Source organism: Stegostoma tigrinum, chromosome 27 (assembly GCF_030684315.1).
Source record: "Stegostoma tigrinum isolate sSteTig4 chromosome 27, sSteTig4.hap1, whole genome shotgun sequence".
Lineage (NCBI taxonomy): Eukaryota > Metazoa > Chordata > Chondrichthyes > Orectolobiformes > Stegostomatidae > Stegostoma > Stegostoma tigrinum.
In genome coordinates, this window is record NC_081380.1 from 47,805,327 (window position 1) to 47,831,190 (window position 25,864).

A 25,864-nucleotide genomic window follows, 5' to 3' on the forward strand; every position below is an offset into this window, starting at 1 on the left:
AACACCCCCACCCCCCACAGACACACAAACAACCCCACCCCCCACAGACACACAAACACACCCCATAGACACACAATCCCACCCCCACAGACACACAAACACCCCCACCCCCCCACAGACACACCCCACCCCCCACAGACACCCCCCACAGACACCCAAACAACCCCACCCCCCACAGACACACAGACACCCCCCACAGACACACAAACATCCCCACCCCCCACAGACACACAAACACACCCCACAGACACACAATCCCACCCCCCACAGACACACAAACAACCCCACCCCCCACAAACACACAAACAACCCCACCCCCCACAGACACACAGACAACCCCACAGACACACAAACACCCCCACCCCCCACAGACACTCCCCACAGACACACAAACAACCCCACCCCCCACAGACACACAAACACACCCCACAGACACACAATCCCACCCCCCACAGACACACAAACACACCCACACCCCACAGACACACAAACAACCCCACCCCCCACAGACACACAGACATCCCCCACAGACACCCAAACAACCCCACCCCCCACAGACACACAGATACCCCCCACAGACACACAATCATCCCCACCCCCCACAGACACACAAACACACCCCACAGACACACAATCCCACCCCCCCACAGACACACAAACAACCCCACCCCCCACAGACACCCCCCACAGACACACAAACAATCCCACCCCCCACAGACACACAAACACCCCCACCCCCCACAGACACACCCCACCCCCCACAGACACCCCCCACAGACACACATACAATCCCACCCCCCACAGACACACAAACAACCCCACCCCCCACAGACACACAAACACACCCCACAGACACACAAACAACCCCACCCCCCACAGACACACATACAACCCCACCCCCCACAGACACACAAACACCCCCACCCCCCACAGACACACAAACAACCCCACCCCACACAGACACCCCCCACAGACACACAAACAACCCCACCCCCCACAGACACACAAACACACCCCACAGACACACAAACACACCCCACAGTCACACAAACACCCCCACACAATCTCACAAACACCCCCCCCACAGACATACAAACACTCCCCACTCCCCCACAGACACACAAACACCCCCCACACCCCCACAGACATACAAACACCCCCACACAAACTCTCAAACACTCCCCACCCCCACACAAACAAACACCCCGGCCCCCACTGAGACATATAAATACCCCACACCCCCCAACCCCACACAATCACCCCCAGCCCCACCGAGACATACAAATACCCTACACCCCCTACCCCCACGCAATCTCACACACACCCCCCACCCCCACACAGACTCTCAAACAGCCCACACCCCCCACACAAACTCAAAAACACCCCCCCACCTCCACACAAACTCACAAACACCCCCCCACCCCCACACAGACTCTCAAACAGCCCACACCCCCCACACAGACTCACAAACACCCCCCCCCACACACACAAACTCAAAATCACCCCCCACCCCCACACAGACTCTCAAACACTCCCCACCCCCACACAAACTCACAAACACCCCCACCCCCACACAAACTCTCAAACACCCCCCACCCCCACACAAACACCCCCCACCCCCACTGAGACATACAAACACCCTACATCCCCCGCCCCCACACAAACTCACAAACACCCCCCACCCCCACACAAACTCTCAAACACCTCCCACCCCCACATAAACACCCCCCACCCCCACTGGTACATACAAACACCCCCACCCCCACACAAACTCACAAACACCCCCCACCCCCACACAGACTCACAAACACCCCCCACCCCCACACAGACTCTCAAACACTCCCCACCCCCACACAAACTCACAAACACCCCCACCCCCACACAAACTCTCAAACACCCCCCACCCCCACACAAACACCCCCCACCCCCACTGAGACATACAAACACCCTGCATCCCCCGCCCCCACACAAACTCACAAACACCCCCCGCCCCCACACAAACTCTCAAACACCTCCCACCCGAACATAAACACCCCCCACCCCCAATGGTACATACAAACACCCTACACCCCCACCCCCACCCCCACACAAACTCACAAACATCCCCCACCCCCACACAAACTCACAAACACCCCCCACCCCCACACAGACTCACAAACACCCCCCACCCCGACACAAACTCTCAAACGCCCCCCACCCCCACACAAACTCTCAAATACACCCCACCCCCACACAAACTCTCAAATACACCCCACCCCAACACAGAAACACAAACACACCCCACCCCCACTGAGACATAAAAACACCCAACACACCCCACCCCCACTGAGACATACAAATACCCTACACACCCACCCCCCCCCACACAAACACTCCCCACCCCCACACAAACTCACAAACAACCCCCACCCACACACAAACTCACAAACACCCCCCACCCCCACACAAACTCACAAACAACCCCCACCCACACACAAACTCACAAACAACCCCCCACCCACACACAAACTCACAAACACTCCCCATCTCCACACAAACTCACAAACACACCCCAACCCGACCCAAACTCACAAACACTCCCCATCTCCACACAGCACAAACTCACAAACACCCCCCACCCCCACACAAACTCACAAACACCCCCCAACCCCACACAAACTCACAAACACCCCCCACCCCCACACAAACAACCCCCCATCCCCACACAATCTCACACAAACCCCCCAACCCCACACAAACTCACAAACAACCCCCCACCCACACACAAACTCACAAACACCCCCCACCCCCACACAAACTCACAAACAACCCCCCACCCACACACAAGCTCACAAACACCCCCACCCCACACAAACTCACAAACACCCCCCCACCCCCACAAAAACTCACAAACACCCCCCCACACACACACAATCACCCCCCACCCCCACACAAAGTCACAAACACTCCCACACAAACTCACAAACACCCCCCACCCCCTCACAATCTCACAAACACCCCCCCAACCCCACACAAACACCCCCCACCCCCACACAAACTCACAAACACCCCCCACCCCCACTGAGACATCAAAACACCCTACAACCCCCACCCCACACAAACTCACAAACACCCCCCACCCCCACACAAACTCACAAACACCCCCCACCCCCTCACTGACTCTCAAATAGCCCACAACCCCCACACAAACTCACAAACACCCCCCACCCCCACACAAACTCACAAACATCCCACACAAACTCACAAACACGCCCCACACAAACTCACAAACACCCCACACAGACTTACAAACTACACTCCCTACCCACTGGCATAGAGTCAGGCATCCGCCCCACACCCCAGGGCACAAACACTTCCCCTTGGGACACAAATGATGCTGTACCAGAAGACAAGGTATAAACCTCCCCACTTCCCCCAACACAAGGATTCACATCACTTTCAGCAGTGCGGACTCACCCTCAAGACACAGAGACTCGCCTTCAGAGTGTGTCCATCAACCCCCTCCCACTTTCCACAGCCAGGGACCCACCTTGATACAGAATTTCCACAGATTCCCCTGAAACCCAAAGACTGACCTAATCTGCTAGACTGGTCCTGTACTCACCCCATGCCAATCTCCCACAGCTGCCCTGTCTTTCCCTGTGCCAATCTTCCAGAGATGCCCTAAATCTGCCTGTCCAATCTTCCAGACCAGTCCTGTACTCTTGCCCATGCCAATCCCCCGAAACTGTCAGAGACAAAGTTGGTGGGAAAGCAAATAGTGAAGACGGTCGTCTCAGTTTCCAAAGTGATCTTGATCAATTGAGGCGATGGGTTGAAGAGTGGCAAATGGAGTTCAATTTGGATGAAGGCGATGTACTGCACTTCGGCAAAACATGCAAGGGCAGGCTCAGAACAGAGACACCGAGGGGTTCGGATACATAATCTGTCAAATTTTGTGTCATATAAAAATTGGGTGGTGAAGAAGGTGTAGCACGCTTGCTTTCATTACTCAGACCTTTGAGTATAGGAGTTGGAATGTTATGTTGAGGTTGTACAAGTTCTTGGTGAGGCCTGTTCTGGAGCACTGTGTCCAGTTCTGGTTGCCCTTTTCATCGGAAGGACATTAAGCCAGAGAGGATTCAAAGGAGATTTACAAGTCTGTTGCTGGGAACAGTGGAAATCAGTTACATAAGGAGAGACTGGGACTTTTTTTCACTCAACGTTGGAGTTCGAGGGGTGACCTTTGGAGGTTTACAGACAGGGTGCAAGGCAGGTGTCATTTCCCTACGGTGGGGATTTCAAAATGGGGTTGGGTTTGGGCTGGGGGCATACGTTCAAGGTGAATGGAGAAAGATTTAAAAACGTTATGGGGGCAATCTTTTTGCGCAGAGAGTGGTTCGTGTGAGGAGCAAATTTCCAGAGGAAGTGGAGAATGCAGGTACAGTTACAATGCTCAAAACGCATTTAGATAAATACATGAATAAGAAACGTCTGGAGGGCCATGGGGCCAAGCAGGGGCAGGTGGGGCTAGTTTACTTTGGTATAATTGTGGGTATGAATGTTTCTGTTTCTGTGCTGTATGAGTACATGACTCAATGACTTCACTGACATGAGCCTGTGAATGTCAGTCCTGACTGAGCTCTGCACAGAACCGGTCTCAGCCTCTGGCCTCATCGACTGTATATAGGGCAGTTCTTGGGTTCAGCAAATAAAACCCACATCCTGGACCAACAATACAGGACAACGATTGTTTCACTGAACATCAGAATACCTTGCTGACATTTCAGATGTTTGGAGATTACGATCATTCAACGGAAACGAGTCTGTTAAAATCTCAGACGTGAAGCACATAACCCTTTCAGGAAACAACTATTTTACTGACAAGGGATAATGGGAACTGCAGATGCTGGAGATTTCCAAGATAATAAAATGTGAGGCTGGATGAACACAGCAGGCCAAGCAGCAGCACAAAAGCTGACGTTTCGGGCCTATCTTCTTTACTCTCCATCTTCGGTCCGCCTCCCCCTCTCTCCATATTTATTCCAGAACCCTCACCCGATCCCCCTCTCTGACGAAGGGTCTAGGCCCGAAACGTCAGCTTTTGTGCTCCTGAGATGCTGCTTGGCCTGCTGTGTTCATCCAGCTTCACACTTTATTATCTATTTTACTGACAACATGGAACGGTTTTCCCAATTTACAAGCTCCTGATGGTGCTGACTCTCACTAGGATACAGATCCTGAAGAGGCTGACTTTCACTGGGATACAGATCCTGAAGGGGCTGACTCTCACAGGGATACAGTTCCTGAAGGGGCTGACTCTCACTGGGATACAGTTCCTGAAGGGGCTGACTCTCACTGGGATACAGATCCTGAAGGTGCTGATTCTCAGTGGGATACAGATCCTGAAGGTGCTGACTCTTAGTGGGATACAGATCCTGAAGGTGCCGATTCTCAGTGGGATATAATTCCTGAAGGTGCTGACTCTCACTGGGATACAGTACCTGAAGGTGCTGACTCTCACTGGGATACAGTTCCTGAAGGGGCTGACTCTCAGCGGGATAAAGATCCTGAAGGTGCTGACTCTCACTGGGATACAGTTCCTGAAGGTGCTGATTCTCAGTGGGATACTGTACATGAAGGGGCTGACTGTCAGTGGGATACAGTTCCTGAAGGTGCTGACCCTCACTGGCATACAGTTCCTGAAGGGGCTGACTCTCCCTGGGATACAGAACCTGAAGGTGCTAACCCTCACTGGGAATCAGTTCCTGAAGGTGCTGACCCTCACTGGGATACAGTTCCTGAAGGGGCTGACTCTGACTGGGATACAGATCCGGAAGATGCTGACTCACAGTGGGATACAGTTGATGAAGGCACTGACTCTCACTGGGATACAGTTCCCGATGGCACTGACGCTCACTGGGATACAGATCCTGAAGGGGCTGACTCTCACTGGGATACAGTTCCTGAAGGTGCTGACTCTCACTGGGATACAGTTCGTGAAGGTGCTGACCCTCACTGGGATACAGTTCCTGAAGGTGCTAACACTCACTGGGATACAGTTCCTGATGGTGCTGACCCTCACTGGGATACAGTTTCAAAGGGGCTGACTCACACTGGGATACAGATCCTGAAGGTGCTGACTCTCACTGGGATACAGTTCCTGAAGGTGCTGACTCTCACTGGGATTGAGATACTGAAGGTGCTGACTCTCACTGGGATACAGTTCCTGAAAGGGCTGACTCTCACTGGGATACAGATCCTGAAGGTGCTGACTCTCACTGGGATACAGTTCCTGAAGGTGCTGACTCTAACTGGGATAGAGATACTGAAGGTGCTGACTCTCACTGGGATACAGTTCCTGAAGGTGCTGACTCTCACTGGGATACAGTACCTGAAGGTGCTGACTCTCACTGGGATACAGTTCCTGAATGGGCTGACTCTCACTGGGATACTGATCCTGAAGGTGCTGACTCTCACTGGGATACAGTTCCTGAAGGTGTTGACTCTAAGTGGGATACAGTTCCTGAACGTGCTGACTCTCACTGGGATACAGTTCCTGAATGGGCTGACTCTCACTGGGATACAGTTCCTGAATGGGCTGACTGTCACTGGGATACAGATCCTGAAGGTGCTGACTCTCACTGGGATACAGTTCCTGAAGGTGTTGACTCTAAGTGGGATACCGTTCCTGAACGTGCTGACTCTCACTGGGATACAGTTCGTGAAGGTGCTGACTCTCACTGGGATACAGATCCTGAAGGGGCTTACTCTCACTATGATAGAGTTCCTGAAGGTGCTGACTCTCACTGGGATACAGTTCCTGAAGGTGCTGACAGTCACTGGGATACAGTTCGTGAAGGTGCTGACCCTCACTGGGATACAGTTCCTGAAGGTGCTAACACTCACTGGGATACAGTTCCTGATGGTGCTGACCCTCACTGGGATACAGTACCCGAAGGGGCTGACCGTCACTGGGATAGAGTTTCAAAGGGTCTGACTCACACTGGGATACAGATCCTGAAGGTGCTGACTCTCACTGGGATACAGTTCCTGAAGGTGCTGACTCTCACTGGGATTGAGATACTGAAGGTGCTGACTCTCACTGGGATACAGATCCTGAAGGTGCTGACTCTCACTGGGATACAGTTCCTGATGGTGCTGACCCTCACTGGGATACAGTACCCGAAGGGGCTGACCGTCACTGGGATACAGTTTCAAAGGGGCTGACTCACACTGGGATACAGATCCTGAAGGTGTTGACTCTCACTGGAATACAGTCCCTGAAGGTGCTGACTCTCAGTTGGATACAGTACCCGAAGGGGATGACCCTCAGTGGGATACAGTTCCTAAAGGTGTTGACACACACTGGGATACAGTTTCAGAAGGGGCTGACTCTGACTGGGACATAGTTCCTGAAGGGGCTGATCTTCACTGGGATACAGATCCTGAAGGGGCTGACTCTCACTGGGATACAGATCCTGACGGTGCTGACTCTCAGTTGGATACAGTTGATGAAGGTGCTGACTCTCACTGGGATACAGTTCCCGATGGCACTGACTCGCACTGGGATACAGATCCAGAAGGGGCTGACTCTCACTGGCATACAGATCATGAAGGTGCTGACCCTCAATGGCATACAGATCCTGAAGGGGCTGACTCTCACTGGGATACAGTTCCTGAAGGGGCTTACTCTCACTATGATAGAGTTCCTGAAGGTGCTGACTTTCACTGGGATACAGATCCTGAAGATGCTGACTCACACTGGGATACAGTTGTTGAAGGTGCTGACTCTCACTGGGATACAGTTCACGATGGCACTGACTCGCACTGGGATACAGATCCGGAAGGGGCTGACTCTCACTGGGATACAGAACCTGAACGGGCTGACAATCACCGGGATAGAGTTCCTGAAGGTGCTGACCCTCACTGGTATACAGTTCCTGAAGGTGCTGACTCTCTCTGGGACACAGTTCGTGAAGGTGCTGACTATCACTGGGATACAGATCCTGAAGGTGCTGACCCTTACTGGGATACAGTACCTGAAGGTGCTGACCCTCACTGGGATACAGTTCCAGAAGGGGCTGAATCTCAATGGGATACAGATCCTGTAGGGGCTGACTCTGACTGGGATACAGATCCTGAAGATGCTTGACTCACACTGGGATACAGTTCTCGATGGCACTGACTCTTACTGGGATACAGATCCTGAAGGGGCTGAATCTCAGTTGGATACAGTACCCGAAGGGGCTGACCCTCTCTGGGATACAGTTTCAGAAGGGGCTGACTCTGACTGGGACACAGTTCCTGAAGCGGCTGATCCTCACTGGGATACAGTTCCTGAAGGGACTGACTCTGACTGGGATACAGATCCTGAAGGTGCTGACTCTCACTGGGATACAGTTCCCGATGGCACTGACTCTCACTGGGATACAGAACCTGAATGGACTGACAATCACCGGGATAGAGTTCCTGAAGGGGCTGACCCTCATTGGGATACAGTTCCTGAAGGTGCTGACTCTCACTGGGATACAGTTCCTGAAGGCGCTGACTCTCACTGGGATACAGTTCCTGAAGGGGCTGACTCTCACTGGGATACATTACTGAAGTGGCTGACCCTCTCTGGGACACAGTTCCTGAAGGTGCTGACTCACACTGGGACACAGATCCTGAAGGTGCTGACTCTCACCAGGATACAGATCGTGAAGGTGCTGACTCTTACTGGGATACAGATCCTTAAGGTGCTGACCCTCACTGGGATATAGTACCTAAAGGTGCTGACCCTCAGTGGGATAGAGTTCCGGAAGGGGCTGACTCTCACTGGGATACAGTTCCTGAAGAGGCTGACTCTGACTGGGATACAGATCCTGAAGATGCTGGACTCTCACTGGGATACAGATCCTGAACGGGCTGAGTCTCACTGGGATTCAGTTCCTGAACGTGCTGACTCTCACTGGGATACAGTTCCTGACAGGGCTGACTCTCACTGGGATCCAGATCCTGAAGGTGCTGATTCTCACTGGGATACAGTTCCTGAAGGGGCTGACCCTGATTGGGATACAGTTCCTGAAGATGCTGACTCTCACTGGGATACAGTTCCTGAAGGTGCTGACTCGTGCTCGAATATAGTTCCTGAAGGGGCTGATCCTCACTGGGATACAGATCCTGAAGGTGCTGACTCTCAGTTGGATACAGTTCCTGTAGGGTCTGACTCTCACTGGGATACAGTTCCTGAAGTGGCTAACCCTCACTGGGATACAGTTCCTGAAGGTGCTGACCCTCACTGGGATTCAGTTCCCAATGGCGCTGACTCTTGCTGGGATACAGATCCTGAAGATGCTGACTCTCACTGGGATACAGATCCTGAAGGTGCTGACCCTCACTGGGATACAGTTCCTGAAGGGGCTGACTCTCACTGGAATACAGTTCCTGAAGGTGCTAACACTCACTGGGATACAGTTCCTGAAGGCGCTAACTCTCACTGGGGTACAGTACTTGAAGGTGCTGACTCTCAGTTGGATACAGTACCCGAAGGAGCTTAATCTCACTGGGATACAGTTCCTGAAGGGGCTGATTCTCACTGAGATACAGTTCCTGAAGGGGCCGACCCTCACTGGGATACAGTTCCTGAAGCTGCTGACGCTCACTGGGATACAGATCCTGAAGGTGCTGACCCTCACTGGGATACAGTTCCTGAAGGGGCTGACACTCACTGGGTACAGTTCCTGAAGGTGCTGACTCTCAACAGGATAGAGTTCCTGAAGGGATTGACCCTCACTGGCATACAGTTCCTGACGGGGCTGACCCTGACTGGGGTACAGATCCTGAAGCTGTTGACTCACACTGGGATTCAGTTCCTGAAGGTGCTGACGCTCACTGGCATACAGATCCTGAACGTGCTGACTCTCAATGGGATAGAGTTCCTGAAGGGGTTGACCCTCACTGGGATACAGTTCCTGAAGGTGCTGACTCTCACTGGGTACAGTTCCTGAAGGTGCTGGCTCTCACTGGGATACAGTTCCTGAAGGTGCTGACTCTCACTGGGATACAGTTCCTGAAGTGGCTGACCCTCACTGGGATACAGTTCGTGAAGGAGCTGACTCTCACTGGCATACAGATCCTGAAGGTGCTGACACTCACTGGGATACAGTTCCTGAAGTGGTTGACCCTCACTCGGATACAGTTCCTGAAGGTGCTGACTCTCACTGGGATACTGTTCCTGAAGGTGCTGACTCTCGCTCGAATATAGTTCCTGAAGAGGCTGACCCTCACTGGGATACAGTTCCTGAAGGTGCTGACTCTCACTGGGTACAGTTCCTGAAGGTGCTCACTCTCACTGGGATACAGTTCCTGAAGGTGCTGACTCTCACTGGGATACAGTTCCTGAAGTGGCTGACCCTCACTGGGATACAGGTCCTGAAGGTGCTGACGCTCACTGGGATACACTTGCTGAAGGGGCTGACTCTCAACGGGATAGAGTTCCTGAAGAGATTGACCCTCACTGGCATACAGTTCCTGAAGGGGCTGACCCTGACTGGGGTTCAGATCCTGAAACTTTTGACTCACACTGGGATACAGTTCCTGAACGGGCCGACTCTCACTGGGATACAGATCGTGAAGGTGCTGACTCTCAGTGGGATACAGTTCCTGAAGGTGCTGACCCTCACTGGGATACAGTTCCCGAACGGCCTGACTGTCACTGGGATACAGATCCTGAAGGTGCTGACCCTCACTGGGATACAGTTCCTGAAGAGGCTGACTCTCACTGGGATACATTTCCCAATGGCGCTGACTCTCACTGGGATACAGATCCGGAAGGGGCTGACCCTCACTGAGATACAGTTCCTGAAGGGGCCGACCCTCACTGGGATACAGTTCCTGAAGGGGCTGCCTCTCAGTGGGATGCAATTCCTGAAGGGGCTGACTCTGGGATACAGTCCCTGAAGTTGCTGACTCTCACTGAGATACACTTTCCGGATACAGTTCCAAAATTGTTGCCTCTGGTCTGAACTGAGACAATATACCACTCTGATACAACAATATGATGTGAATATTTTGTTGCTAATTACGGGTTGAAGGTTGTTTTGTTGTGAGTTAACATTACCAGGTAATGTTTCAGAGACGTGGATTTAATTCAGACCAGCAGGACAGACCTAACATGATGTCGACTGAGGGGTGTTAGGATGGAGATTATGTTTTGGGCAAGAGATGTCAATGTCCACCATCAAGAGTGTCTCCGCAGCATTCTTTCTGATTGAGCTGGTCGGGTCCTAAAGCTCATGGCTGCTAGAGTGGGTGCATGGCCGTTGGTGGGGGAACCAACAAGATGGATAAATATACTTTACCTGATCCTTACAAATCTGCTGGCTGCAGAAGCATCTGATCTATGCCAAAACTGGTAAGACTGACCATCGCACAGCTGTTGTGGAGACAAAGTCCCGCCTTCACGTTGAGAACAACCTCCATCGTGTTGTGTGGTACTATCACTGTGCTAAATAGGACAGACATCTCACAGATCTAGCACCTCAAGACTGTGCATCCATGAGGTGCTGTGGGCCATCAACAACAGCAGAATCGTACTCCAGCACAATCTGTAACCTCATGGCCTGGCATAACTCCCATTCAACCATTACCATCAAGCCAGGGGGTCAGTCCTGGCTCAATGGAGAGTGCAGGACGACATACATGCCAGGAACATCACCAAGTATATTTGAAAATGAGGTGCCAACGTGATAAAGTCACCAAAAAGGTTCACCTGATTGCCAAACAACTTCAGCAGCAAGTGATAGACAGAGATCACACAACCCGCTCTGCAGTCCTGCCACATCCAGTCGTGAATGGTGGTGGACAATTGAAAAACTCACTGGAGGAGGAGGCTCCACAAATATCCCCATCCTCAATGATGGAAGAGCCCAGCACATCAGTGCAAAAGGCCGTAGGAACTCTGCAGTTCAGAATGAGGACATTCAGCCCATCGGGTCTGCACCGACCTTCCAAAGAGCATTCCACCCTAACCCCATAACCCAGCATTTACCATGGCAAATCCATTCTAACTTGCATATCTTTAGACTGACGGAGGAAGCTCACATGGACACAAGGAGAACATGCAAATTCCACGCAGTCACTCAAGGCTAGCATCAATCCTGGGTCCCTGGTGCTATGAGGCAGCAGTGTTAATCACGGAGCTACTGAAAATAAGACTGTATCACAGATACTGGAATTAAGCCAATTCGATTCAATCTGTGTGATATCAAGAAATGGTTGAAGACACTGGATATTGTAGAATGGAATCCCTACAAGGTGGAAGCAGACCATTCAGCCCATTGAGTCCACATTGTCCCTCTGAAGAGTATCCCATTCAGACCCCTACCCTATCCCTGTAATGCTACATTTTCCCATTGCTAATCCACCTGGCCCATGCATCCCTGGACATGATAGGTAACTTAGCACGGCCATCCAGTCTAATCTGCACATTTTTGGACTGTGGGAGGAAACCCACGCAGACGTGGGGAGAATGTGCAAACTCCACACAGACAGTCGCCCGAGGCTGGAATTGAACCCAAGTCCCTGGCACTTTGAGGCAGCAGTGCTGATCACTGAGCCACCGCTATGGGCCCTGACAATATTCTGGGAACAGTGCTGAAGGCTTGTGCTCCAGAGCTTGCCGCTCCCCGAGCCAAGCTGTTCCAGTACAGTTACAACACTGTATCTACATGACAATGAGGAAAATTGCCCCAGGTATGTCCTGTACACAAAAAGCAGGACAAATCCAACCCGGCCAATTCCCACACCATCAGTCTAATCTCGATCATCAGTAAAGTGATGGAGGGTGTCAGTAACAGTGCTATCACGCAGCACCTGCTCAGCAATAACCTGCTCAGTGATGCCCAGTTTGGGTTCCGCCAGGGCCACTCAGCTCCTGACCTCATTACAGCCTTGGTTCAAACATGGACAAAAGAGCTGAGTTCCAGACCTGAGGTGAGAGTGACAGCCCTTGACATCAAGGCTGCATTCGACTGTGTGTAGCATCAAGGATCCCTGGCAAAACTGGAATCAATGGGTATCGGGGGCAAACTCTTTGCTGGTTGGAGTCATACCTGACACACAGGACGATGGTTGCGGTTGTTGGAGATCAGTCATCTCAGCTCCAGGACATCTCTGCAGGAGTTCCTCAGGGTAGTATCCTTGGTCCAACCATCTCCAGCTGCTTCATCAATGACCCTTCCTCCATCATGAGGTCAGGAATGGGGATGTTCGCCGATAATTACACAATGTTCAGCACCATTTGCAACTCCTCAGATACTGAAGCAGTCCATGTTCAAATGCAACAAGATCTGGACAACATCGCTGACAAGTGGAAAGTAACATTTCTGCCACACAAATGCTAAGCCATTTCTATCTCCAATAAGAGACAATCCAATAATTGCCCCTTCTTTTTAAGAGTGTTATTGTCACTTGATCCTCCACTATCAACATCCTGCAGGTTATCATTGACCAGAAACTGAATTGGACTCACCCACATAAACACAGTGGCTACAAGAGCAGGTCAGAGGCTAGAAATACTCCAGAGAGTAACTCGCCTCCTGAAACCCCAAAGTCTAGTGCATTCCACAAGGCACAGTGAGCAGTGCGATGGAATACTCATCATGTGTGTTGTTCCAACAACACTCAAAATGCTTGACAGAGAACAAAGCAGCTGCTTGATTGGCACCACATCCACAAGCATTCACTCCCTCCATCACTGAAGCTCATTAGCAGCAGTGTGTACTATCCACAAGGTGCATGCAGCAACCCACCAAAGAACCCTCAGACAGCACCTTCCAAACTCACGACCACATCCATTTACAAGGACAAGGGCAGCAAATACGCCACCCCCTGCAAGTTCCCCTCCAAGCTGTTTGTCATTTTTATCTGTTTGTCATTTTATCTGTTTGTATTTTTATAAATGACCTGGATGAGGGCATAGAAGGATGGGTTAGTAAATTTGCAGACGACACTAAGGTCGGTGGAGTTGTGGATAGTGACGAAGGATGCTGTAGGTTGCAGAGAGACATAGATAAGCTGCAGAGCTGGGCTGAGAGGTGGCAAATGGAGTTTAATGCAGACAAGTGTGAGATTGATGCACTTTGGTAGGAGTAACCGGAAGGCAAAGTACTGGGCTAATGGTAAGATTCTTAGCAGTGTAGATGAGCAGAGAGATCTCTGTGTCCATGTACACAGATCCTTGAAAGTTGCCACCCAGGTTGACAGGGCTGTTAAGAAGGCATACAGTGTTTTAGCTTTTATTAATAGAGGGATCGAGTTCCGGAACCAAGAGGTTATGCTACAGCTGTACAAAACTCTGGTGTGGCTGCACTTGGAGTATTGTGTAGCTGGTCACCGCATTATAAGAAGGATGTGGAAGCTTTGGAAAGGGTGCAGAGGAGATTTACTGGGATGCTGCCTGGGATGGAGGGAAGGTCTTACGAGGAAAGGCAGAGGGACTTGAGGCTGTTTTCATTAGAGAGAAGAAGGTTGAGAGGTGACTTAATTGAAACAAATAAAATAATCAGAGGGTTAGATAGGGTGGATAGGGAGAGCCTTTTTCCGAGGATAGAGACAGTGAGCACGAGGGGGCATAGCTTTAAATTGAGGGGTGAAAGATATAGGACAGAAGTCAGAGGTAGTTTCTTTACTCAGAGAGTAGTAAGGGAATGGAATGCTTTGCCTGCAACGGTAGTAGATTCGCCAACTTTAGGTACATTTAAGTCGTCATTGGATAAGCATATGGACGTACATGGAATAGTGTAGGTTAGATGGGCTTGAGATCGGTATGACAGGTCGGCACAACATCGAGGGCCGAAGGGCCTGTACTGTGCTGTAATGTTCTATGTTCTAAGCTATTTACCATCCTGACTTGGAAATTATATCACCACTCCTTCCCTGTCACTCAGTCAAAATCCTGTAATTCCCTCCGTCATGGCAGTGTGGGTCAGCCCATAGAACAAGGACTACAGAGGTTCAATAAGGCGGCTCACCACCACCTTCTCAAGGACAGCTAGGGTCGGGCAATAAATGCTGGGCCCTGCCAGAGACATCCACATCCCAGGGATTAATAAGTGAAAATTTCACAAGGAAGTGATGGCAGCCTTTTGGGTGGTGGAGCCAGACGAGGCAGATTTGTTGGAGCTAACAAAATGTGAGGCTGGATGAACACAGCAGGCCAAGCAGCATCTCAGGAGCACAAAAGCTGATGTTTCAGGCCTAGACCCTTCATCAGAAAGCTCTCTGATCAACTCTGATGAAGGGTCGAGGCCCGAAATGTCAGCTTTTGTGCTCCTGAGATGCTGCTTGGCCTGCTGTGTTCGTCCAGCTTCACATTTTGTTATCTAGGATTCTCCAGCATCTGCCGTTCCCATTATCTCTGACACAGATTTGTTGGAGTGTCCACTTTCCCATCCAACTTTGCCATTGTTGTCATCTCCTTGCAGAAAGCTGTTGTTGCTTCCATGGTGTGACCATACCAACAGTCTGTTCCACCAGCCTCTGGCCGTGGAGGATCCTGACTGATCAGAGACAAGGTGAAAAACCAGGGCTGTGAATATGAGCAAGCATTTCACACCACACAATTAACAAACTGCATTGTTCACAGAAACCCACAGACACCTTGCCTGACTCGTTGAGCTGGCCAAGGAGCTGTTAGAATGTACAGCTCAGATAACCACAGGACATGTACTGAGAGGAAATGGTCAGAGAGTCGGAGGGTGGCTCACTTGGGCTGCATGAGATCACAGAGACAGCCCAGAGAGAGGGTGAGAATCGGATAGAGATAGAGAGACACTGAGACAGCAAAAGTAAGGAAGAAGGACACAGGGAAGAAAAGAAAGATAAGGAGAGAGAACAGGGTGAGGAATAGAGGGAGTGAGTGTGGAACAGTGTGGTGGACAGAGGGGCACAATGATAACAAAACGGGCTTAACATAAAGATAAAGAGAGGGTGACAGGGAGAGGAAGAGATAATGAGATAAGACCAAGAGAAACATACGGAGAGAGCGAGAGACAAAAAAAAGGTAAAGGGACGTGACAAGAGACGGAAATACAAGTTGAGAAAAAGAGAGAGAATGAGACAGAGAGTGAACAGAAAAACAGAGTGAGCGAGAACCTCTGCTTCCAATCAGAGGTGGAACATTGGAAACATTGGAGAAGTCAGCCAACATCCACGGATCAGTGTCACTGATTGGAGCAATCAAAGGGCATCTGAGCACCCTGGGTAAGAAGTGACCATGTTTTATTCCCACATGCACTCCCTTCATACTCAGGAGGAAGCATGAAAATTTCCCTTTTTATTGTCATTCAGTGATGTAAATCACAAAACACACCAACAGCTTTTGATTTGTCATCAGTATTTCAGTCTATTCAACCATGTCTGCAGAAAATGGTTAAAATATACTTCGGATTGATCAATCTTCCTCCAGGATATTGAAAGGCAGTGTGTATGTGCAACTGTACCCCAGTGAGGGTCAGTGTGTGTGCGACTGTACCCCAGTGAGGGTCAGTGTGTGTGCGACTGTACCCCAGTGAGAGTCAGTGTGTTTGGGATTGTACTCCAGTGAGAGTCAGTGTGTGTGGGACTGTACCCCAGTGAGAGTCAGTGTGTGTGGGACTGTACTCCAGTGAGAATCAGTGGGTGTTTGGGACTGTACAATAGTGGGAGTCAGTGTGTGTGGGACTGTACCCCAGTGAGAGTCAGTGTGTGTGTGGGACTGTACCCGATGAGAGTCAGTGTGTGTGTGGGACCGTACCCCAGTGAGAGTCAGTGTGTGTGGGATTGTACCACAGTGAGAGTCAGTGTGTGTGTGGGACCGTACCCCAGTGAGAGTCAGTGTGTGTGGGACTGTACCCCAGTGACAGTCAGTGTGTGTGTGGGACTGTACTCGAGTGATGGTCAGTGTGTGTGGGACTGTACAATAGTGAGAGTCATTGTGTATGGGACTGTACTCCAGTGATGGTCAGTGTGTGTGGGACTGTACAATAGAGAGAGTCAGTGTGTGTGGGACTGTACCCCAGTGAGAGTCAGTGTGTGTGGGACTGTACTCCAGTGAGAGTCAGTGTGTGTGGGACTGTACCCCAGTGAGAGTCAGTGTGTGTGGGACTGTACTCCAGTGAGAGTGAGTGTGTGTGGGACTGTACTCCAGTGACAAGCAGTGTGTTGTGGGACGATGCAATAGTGAGAGTCAGTGTGTGTGCGAAAGTACCCCAGTGAGAGTTAGTGTGTGTGTGTGGGACTGTACTCCAGTGGGAATCAGTGTGTGTGGGACTGTACCCCAGTGAGAGTCAGTGTGTGTGGCACTGTATTGCAGTGAGAATCAGTGTGTGTGTGGGACTGTAGCCCAGTGAGAGTCAGACTATGTGTGGGACTGTAGCCCAGTGAGAGTCAGTGTGTGTGGGACTGTACTCCAGTGAGAATCAGTGGGTGTTTGGGACTGTACAACAGTGGGAGTCAGTGTGTGTGGGACTGTACCCCAGTGAGAGTCAGTGTGCGTGTGGGACTGTACCCGAGTGAGAGTCAGTGTGTGTGGGACTGTACGCCAGTGAGAGTCAGTGTGTGTGGGACTGTACCCCAGTGAGAGTCAGTGTGTGTGTGTGGGACTGTACCCCAGTGAGAGTCAGTGTGTGTGGGACTGTACGCCAGTGAGAGTCAGTGTGTGTGGGACTGTACCCCAGTGAGAGTCAGTGTGTGTGTGGGACTGTACCCGAGTGAGAGTCTGTGTGTGTGGGACTGTACGCCAGTGAGAGTCAGTGTGTGTGGGACTGTACCCCAGTGAGAGTCAGTGTGTGTGTGGGACTGTATCCCGGTGAGAGTCAGTGTGTGTGTGGGACTGTATCCCGGTGAGAGTCAGTGTGTGTGTGGGACTGTACGCCAGTGAGAGTCAGTGTGTGTGGGACTGTACCCCAGTGAGATTCAGTGTGTTTGGGATTGTACCCCAGTGAGAGTCAGTGTGTGCGGGACTGTACCCCAGTGAGAGTCTGTGTGTGTGTGTGTGGGACTATACCCCAGTGAGAGTCAGTGTGTGTGTGGGACTGTACCCCAGTGAGAGTCAGCGTGTGTGGGATTGTACTCCAGTGAGAATCAGTGGGTGTTTGGGACTGTACAATAGTGGGAGTCAGTGTGTGTGGGACTGTACCCCAGTGAGAGTCAGTGTGTGTGTGGGACTGTACCCGAGTAGAGTCAGTGTGTGTGTGGGACCGTACCCCAGTGAGAGTCAGTGTGTGTGGGATTGTACCCCAGTGAGAGTCAGTGTGTGTGGGACTGTACCACAGTGAGGGTTTGTGTGCGTGTGGGACCGTACCCCAGTGAGAGTCAGTGTGTGTGGGACTGTACCCCAGTGACAGTCAGTGTGTGTGTGGGACTGTACTCGAGTGATGGTCAGTGTGTGTGGGACTGTACAATAGTAAGAGTCATTGTGTATGGGACTGTACTCCAGTGATGGTCAGTGTGTGTGGGACTGTACAATAGAGAGAGTCAGTGTGTGTGGGACTGTACCCCAGTGAGAGTCAGTGTGTGTGGGACTGTACTCCAGTGAGAGTCAGTGTGTGTGGGACTGTACCGCAGTGAGAGTCTGTGTGTGTGTGGGACTGTACCCCAGTGAGAGTCAGTGTGTGTGGGACTGTACTCCATTGAGAGTGAGTGTGTGTGGGACTGTACTCCTGTGACAAGCAGTGTGTTGTGGGACGATGCAATAGTGAGAGTCAGTGTGTGTGCGAAAGTACCCCAGTGAGAGTTAGTGTGTGTGTGGGACTGTACTCCAGTGGGAATCAGTGTGTGTGGGACTGTACCCCAGTGAGAGTCAGTGTGTGTGGGACTGTATTGCCGTGAGAATCAGTGTGTGCGTGGGACTGTAGCCCAGTGAGAGTCAGACTATGTGTGGGACTGTAGCCCAGTGAGAGTCAGTGTGTGTGGGACTGTACCCCAGTGAGACTCAGTGTGTGTGGGACTGTACCCCAGTGAGAGGCAGTGCGTGTGGGACTGTACCCCAGTGAGAGTCAGTGTGTGTGGGACTGTACCCCAGTGAGAGGCAGTGTGTGTGGGACTGTACCCCAGTGAGAGTCAGTGTGTGTGGGACTGTACCACAGTGAGAGTCAGTGTGTGTATGGGACTGTACCCCGGTGAGAGTCAGTGTGTGTGTGGGACTGTACCCCGGTGAGAGTCAGTGAGTTTCTGTATTGCATCATTCAAGGGGCAGGCTGTGTTGGAGATTACTCTGTACTGTTTGTATTCAATAAACTCTAACTAATCCTGCTGGAGATCTCCAAGTCAACAAAATCTGTGCACTACATTTGTATTATGTTTCGATATCATTGTTAAACTTGCCAGCAACTCAAAGATCAGTCAGAAAGTGATTAGGGAAGAGGGATTTCGAGAGATTAATGGAGTGGGTAAAAATCTGGCAAATGGAGTATAATGTGGGAAAGTATGAGGTTGCATTTTAGCATAATTTTTAATAAAACAGAAGTGTATTTTGTAAATGGTGCAGAGCTTTTCGCCTCAGAGGGATCCAAGTGCTCTTGTGCATGAATCACAAAAGTTAGTATGCAGCTACAGCAAGTAATTAGGAAAGCGAATAGAAGGTTGTAATTTATTATGAAGTGAATTGAATACAAGAGTAGGGGGTTTTACTTTGGTTTTGCAGGACACTGGTGAGTCACATCTGGAGTACTGTGCAGAGTACCAGTCAGCACATTTATAGAAGGATATAAATGAATTAGAAGCTGTTTAGAGTAAGTTTACTAGGCTAATACCTGGAACGGAGAAATCAATTAATGCAGTTGGCTGGTTCGCAATGCAGAATGATACCAACAGTCTGAGTTCGGTTCCCATACCAGCTGAGGTTACCAATGAAGCACTCTCCGTCTCAACCTCTCCCCTCATTTGAGGCATGGTGACCATCAGGTTAAACCACCTAATGAGGAAGACTGAGGTCCTCTGGGACTATGGCAACTTGATCTTAAACTGGACTGGGCCAGATGTCTCATGAGGAAAGGAGGGACAGACTTGCATCTACTGGTGTTGAGAAGAGTAAGAGGTGAAGTTGATTGAAAGATAGATGATGCTGAGGATTATTGGCAAAGTGGAGATGGAGAGGACGTTTCCTCTTGTGGAATAATCTAAAACAAGGGGCCACGGTTTAAAAATAAAGACTTGCCCATTTAGAGATGAGAAGAAAGTTTTTTCTCTGTGTGGGTTGAGAGTCTCCAGGACTTCCTTCCTGAAAGGGTGGTGGATGCCATGTTTCAATATTGTTAAGGCAGAGGTGAAGAGGTTGTTGGAAAGAAAAGGACTGCAAGATTATTGTGGGTGTGTGTGTGAATGTGGGGTAATGATGGCTTATTTGATCTCATTGTGGAGTGAAGTGGGCTGGAGGGGCGAGTGAATGGGTGGGGTGTGTGGGCCTGGGGAAGATTGTTGTCAGTAATGGCTCTTTTCTCTGTGTTTCAGCTTCTCTAACTACAGAGATAACCACTGCAGCCACTCACAGCATTGACTATTCAACTACTGAAGTCCTATCTAATAAAACTAAAGCAATCCCAACCTCAACCACAGGTGGGTCAGATATGAAGAATGGAGATCAGGGGGAAAAGTGGAGGCAGGGGGTTGGTTGGAGCAGGAATGGTGGGGCAGGAGTAGGGGTGATGGAATGGTTACTGATCAGGGAATGTGCTCTTGTATTGATGGTCATGGAGTCTCAGAATGTCGTGGCATTCCTGCTACCAATCATCGCCGGGTCAGTTCCTGGACCTCTGCAGCTCTATGTCTATTTCTCATTGTACCTCTACTTCATTCCACACAAATGCCAAGCAATGACCATCCCTAACAAGAGAGAATGTAATCACTGCCCCAGTTACAAAGAAGAGGTTGACCGTCCCTCTGATTACTTAAACTGAAGCACCCAGAGAAGCTCACAATGTTTCATAATCTGTTATAAAGGAGAGGTTAAATGAAAAGAACTCCTGGCAGTCACTCTATAATCAACAAGTAACAACTTATTTATCTAACTAACAGTGGCAATAAATATAAGTCCCACTTCCATAAACAAAAGTAATAAGAAAAATAATTTAAAATTTCAGCTCTCAAAATTACAGCCAGGATAAGTCTTCTGGAATGCTCCGTACCCTCTCCACTGATCCTCCGTCAGGAACACCTTTCTGCGTCAAATTCTTGTGTCAGGAATATTAACGAAGCGTACCGCTGTACCTTTAGTTTAGATGATTGTTTTCTCAGACAGAGGTTTTGGAGAGAGCCAGTGATTCTTTCTTTTATAGCTAAGAGCTGTTCTCTTGGTAGATGACAGTTGGTCTTACCCTGATTTTTAAATGCCCTCTTCTTTTATACACTTGATGACCTATTAATTTCTTACAATCAGATTGAAAGTGAAGTTCTTTGAAAAGATGACCAAACAGGTAGATGAGAGTAAACCGGTTGATGTGGTATATATGGATTTCAGCAAGGAGTTCGATAAGGTTCCCCACAGTAGGCTATTGTACGAAATGCAGAGGAATGGAATTGTGGGAGATATAGCAGTTTGGATCAGAAATTGGCTTGCTGAAAGAAGACAGAGGGTGGTAGTTGATGGGAAATGTTCATCCTGGAGACCAGTTACTAGTGGTGTACCGCAAGGGTCGGTGTTGGGTTCACTGCTGTTAGTCATTTTAATAAATGACCTGGATGAGGGCATAGAAGGATGGGTTAGTAAACTTGCAGACGACACTAAGGTGGGTGGAGTTGTGGATAGTGATGAAAGATGCTGTAGGTTACAGAGACATAGATAAGCTGCAGAGCTGGGCTGAGAGGTGGCAAATGGAGTTTAATGCAGACAAGTGTGAGGTGATGCACTTTGGTAGGAGTAACCGGAAGGCAAAGTACTGGGCTAATGGTAAGATTCTTGGTAGTGTCAATGAGCAGAGAGATCTCAGTGTCCATGTACACAGATCCTTGAAAGTTGCTACCCAGGTTGACAGGGCTGTTAAGAAGGCATACAGTGTTTTAGCTTTTATTAATAGAGGGATCGAGTTCCGGAACCAAGAGGTTATGCTGCAGCTGTACAAAACTCTGGTGTGGCCGCACTTGGAGTATTGTGTACCGTTCTGGTCACTGCATTATAAGAAGGATGTGGAAGCTTTGGAAAGGGTGCAGAGGAGATTTACTAGGATGTTGCCTGGTATGGAGGGCAGGTCTTACGAGGAAAGGCTGAGGGACTTGAGGCTGTTTTCATTAGAGAGAAGGTGGTTGAGAGGTGGCTTAATTGAAACCTATAAAATAATCAGAGGGTGAGATAGGGTGGAAAGGGAGAGCCTTTTTCCGAGGATGGTGACGGCGAGCACAAGGAGGCATAGCTTTAAATTGAGGGGTGAAAGATATAGGATAGATGTCAGAGGTAGTTTCTTTACTCAGAGAGTAGTAAGGGAATGGAACGCTTTGCCTGCAACGGTAGTAGATTCGCCAACTTTAGGTACATTTAAGTCGTCATTGGACGAGCATATGGACGTACATGGAATAGTGTAGGTTAGATGGGCTTCAGATTGGTATGACAGGTCGACACAACATCGAGGGCCGAAGGGCCTGTGCTGTGCTGTAATGTTCTATGTTCTGTGGTCCTACATTGTCAAAGCCATCAGTTTTAAATTTATTTGGGTTTGGTATCTCGGGCCTAGTTTAATTAATTGTCTAAATTCAAAAACCTGTTGTCTTGGTAAAAATGCTGCTTTCCTGTTAACAGTTTAGCCTTTTGATACATGTTTGAATTGCAAGAGCTCTGTGAACATTTTCAACTGCCTGCAAACATTCCTTTTTAAATTGCCAAGCCTAGAAAAACACATTATCTTTTAAAGGGGCTATGCACCCTTCCCCCTCTATCATTTTACAAGCATCAAATACTCTGCCCAACTTTGCAACCGTTACCATCACTGAATCCCCTGCTATCAATGTCCTGGGGGTTACCATTGACCAGAAACTCGACTAGACTCACCACATACAACAGCAGGTCAGAAGCTGGGAATACTGCAGCAAGTAACTCACCTCTCGACTCCTCAAAGCCTGTTGACCATATACAGGCACAAGTCAGCAATGCGACAGAATACTCCCCACTTGCCTGGGTGAGTGCAGCACCAACAGCACTCAAGAAGCTCGACACCACCCAGGACAAAGCAGCCGCTTGATAGGCACCACATCCACAAGAATCCACTCCCACCAACACTGATGGTCGGTAGCAGCAGTGGGTACTATCTACTAGATGCACTGCAGAAACTGACCAAAGATCCTCAGGAACCACCTTCCAAACCCACAACCACTTCCATCTAGAAGGACAAGGGCAGCAGATACATGGGAACACCACAACTTACAAGTTCCTCTCCAAGTCACTAACCATCCTGACTTGGAAATGTATCACCGTTCTTCAGTGTCACCGGGTTAAAATCCTGGAATTCCCTCCCTAACGGCATGGTGGGTAAGGACTACTGGCAGAAGGCAGTTCACCCCCACCTTCCTCAGGGAATTTAGGGATGGGCAATAAATACTAGCCCAGCTAGCGATGCCCAGTCTGGTGAATTACGTTACACCTTGCTGGGTAACACATGAGAAACTAAATTACATTGTTCATGGAATCAACACAAATTTTATTCAGTTTCATCCAAGTGTACAAAGTCCCCGGTTTACTTTCTGATAGACTCACAGTAACTGAAAACATGGACCAGGTTTCTGTATTTAACTGTTATTTATGTATTATAATTAAATAAATTCTTTTATAGGTAAACAATTATTAACTGTTGCCATTGTTCACACCCACAAGCTGTTCAGAAACTCAGGAACCAATCAGAGTGTTGACAGCAGGCTGATGACCTGATTACTGTCACACAAACCAAGCAGTTACCTGTTGCCAGCTGAATCTCATTTTGCACCTGCCCGGTGCCATGCCTCTACTTCCACCTTTATCCACAAAACAGCGCTGTCAAGAGCGTAACACACTTCCTTCCTAAAAATACAGCAATTTCATCCCCAGTTCCTTGTAAAACGATCCTTTTCTCAGCTCAGTCCCAATCAAAAAGAAAGTGAAACTCAAAGATGCAAACTTTACAAGAGGATTGTTTTCAAAAATCACCTGCTAGTGGGTGGGGACAGCACTGTGAATGAAATGTTCACCCCGTATGTGGTCCACAGGGGGCTGTGCTTCAATGTCACTCAGTGCCTCATTGGAGCATCTGGCATCAGGAGGGAGGACCACCAACAATGCCACGACCGATCCCACTCCCCCTTTCTCCGCCATAACCCTGCCATCACTCCCTGCTGGTCTGAGCTCCACTGATAGTCCTGCTCTTTACGATGCGATGGAACCCTGACAAGCTTCTGCATCGGAGACTAATCAGTAAAGTTAGATCACATGGGATTTGGGGAGAGCTTGCCAAAATTGGCTTAATTCCAGGAAACAGAGAAGGTTGGGGTTGCTTTTCGGACAGGAGGCCTGTGACCAGCGGTGTTCCACAGAGATTGGTGCTGGGACTGCATTTGTTTGTCGTTTATGTAAATGATTTTGATGAGAATATAAAAGACATGGTTAGTACGTTTGCAGATGACTCCAAAATGGGTGGTGTAGTGGACAGTGAAGAAGGTTTTCTATGATTATAAGGAGATCTTGATCAATTGGGTCGATGCAATGAGGAGTGGCAGATGCAGTTCAATTTGGATAAATACAAGGAATTGCATTTTAGTAAAACAAACAAAGGCAGGTCTTATACAATTCAAAGTAGGGCCTTGGGTGGTGTTGTAGAGCAGAGAGACCTAGGGTACAGGTACATAATTATTAGTGTCACAGAGAGGTAGGGTGGGTGAGCAGGCCATGCTCAGACTTTTGAGTAGAGGAATTGGGTTGTTACATTTCAGTTATACAAGATACTGGTGAGGCCTATTCTGGAGCACTTAAAGTTTTTGAGAAGATTTGCAGCTCGGGTTGTGGATGGGGATGTTGATTTGTTCACTGACCTGATACTGTGCAGTACTGTGTCTAGTTCTGTTTGCCCTGTTATAGGAAGGGTATCATTAAACTGGAGAGATTTACCAGGGTGTTGCCAGGAAGAGAGGGTTTGAGTTATAATGAGAGGCTGGAGAGGTTGGGACTTTTTTCCACTGGAGTGTAGGAGGTTGACGGGTGACCTTGTAGAAGTTTATAGAATTGTGAGGGCCATCGATATGACAAATGGTAAGCGTCTTTTCTCTCGGGTGGGGGATTTCTAAACTTGGGGGTATATTTTTAAGGTGAAAGCAGAAAGATTTAAGCAAGTCATGGGGGCAACTTTTTTACACAGAGTGTGGTTTGTGTGTGGAATGAACAGTCAGAGGAAGTGGTGAATACACGTACAACATTTAAATGACATTTGGATAAGTACATGAACAAAAAATGTTTGGAGACCTGTGACCAGTGGTGTTCCACAGGGATCTGTGCTGGGACCACTGTTGTTTGTGATATACGTAAATGATCTGGAGGAAGGTGTAGGTGGTCTGATCAGCAAGTTTGCAGATGACACTAAGATTGGTGGAGTAGCTGATAGTGAGGGGGACTGTCAGAGATTACAGCAGAATATAGATAGACTGGAGAATTGGGCAGATAAATGGCAGATGGAGTTCAATCCAGGCAAATGCGAGGCAATGCATTTTGGAAGATCAAATTCACGGGTGAACTATACAGTAAATGGAAAAGTCCTAGGGAAAATTGATGAACAGAGAGATCTGGGTGTTCAGGTCCATTGTTCCCTGAACGTGGCAACACAGGTCAATAGGGTGGTCAAGAAGGCATACGGCATGCTTTCCTTCATTGGACGGGGTATTGAGTACAAGAGGTGGCAGGTCATGTTGCAGTTGT

At 49.4% G+C, this 25,864-nt stretch overlaps 1 protein-coding gene across 1 annotated transcript in view; it reads left to right on the forward strand.

Annotated features, from left to right (window-relative positions):
* The window catches only part of si:ch211-167j9.5 (fibroblast growth factor receptor 1), a 42,262-nt gene that overhangs the window by 267 nt on the left and 16,131 nt on the right, over positions 1–25,864 (forward strand). Inside the window, exons 2-4 of the mRNA XM_059655340.1 lie at positions 15,392–15,470; positions 16,107–16,227; positions 20,455–20,559. Coding sequence (XP_059511323.1) covers positions 15,392–15,470; positions 16,107–16,227; positions 20,455–20,559 — 305 coding nt within the window. The remainder of the gene's footprint in view (positions 1–15,391; positions 15,471–16,106; positions 16,228–20,454; positions 20,560–25,864) is intronic.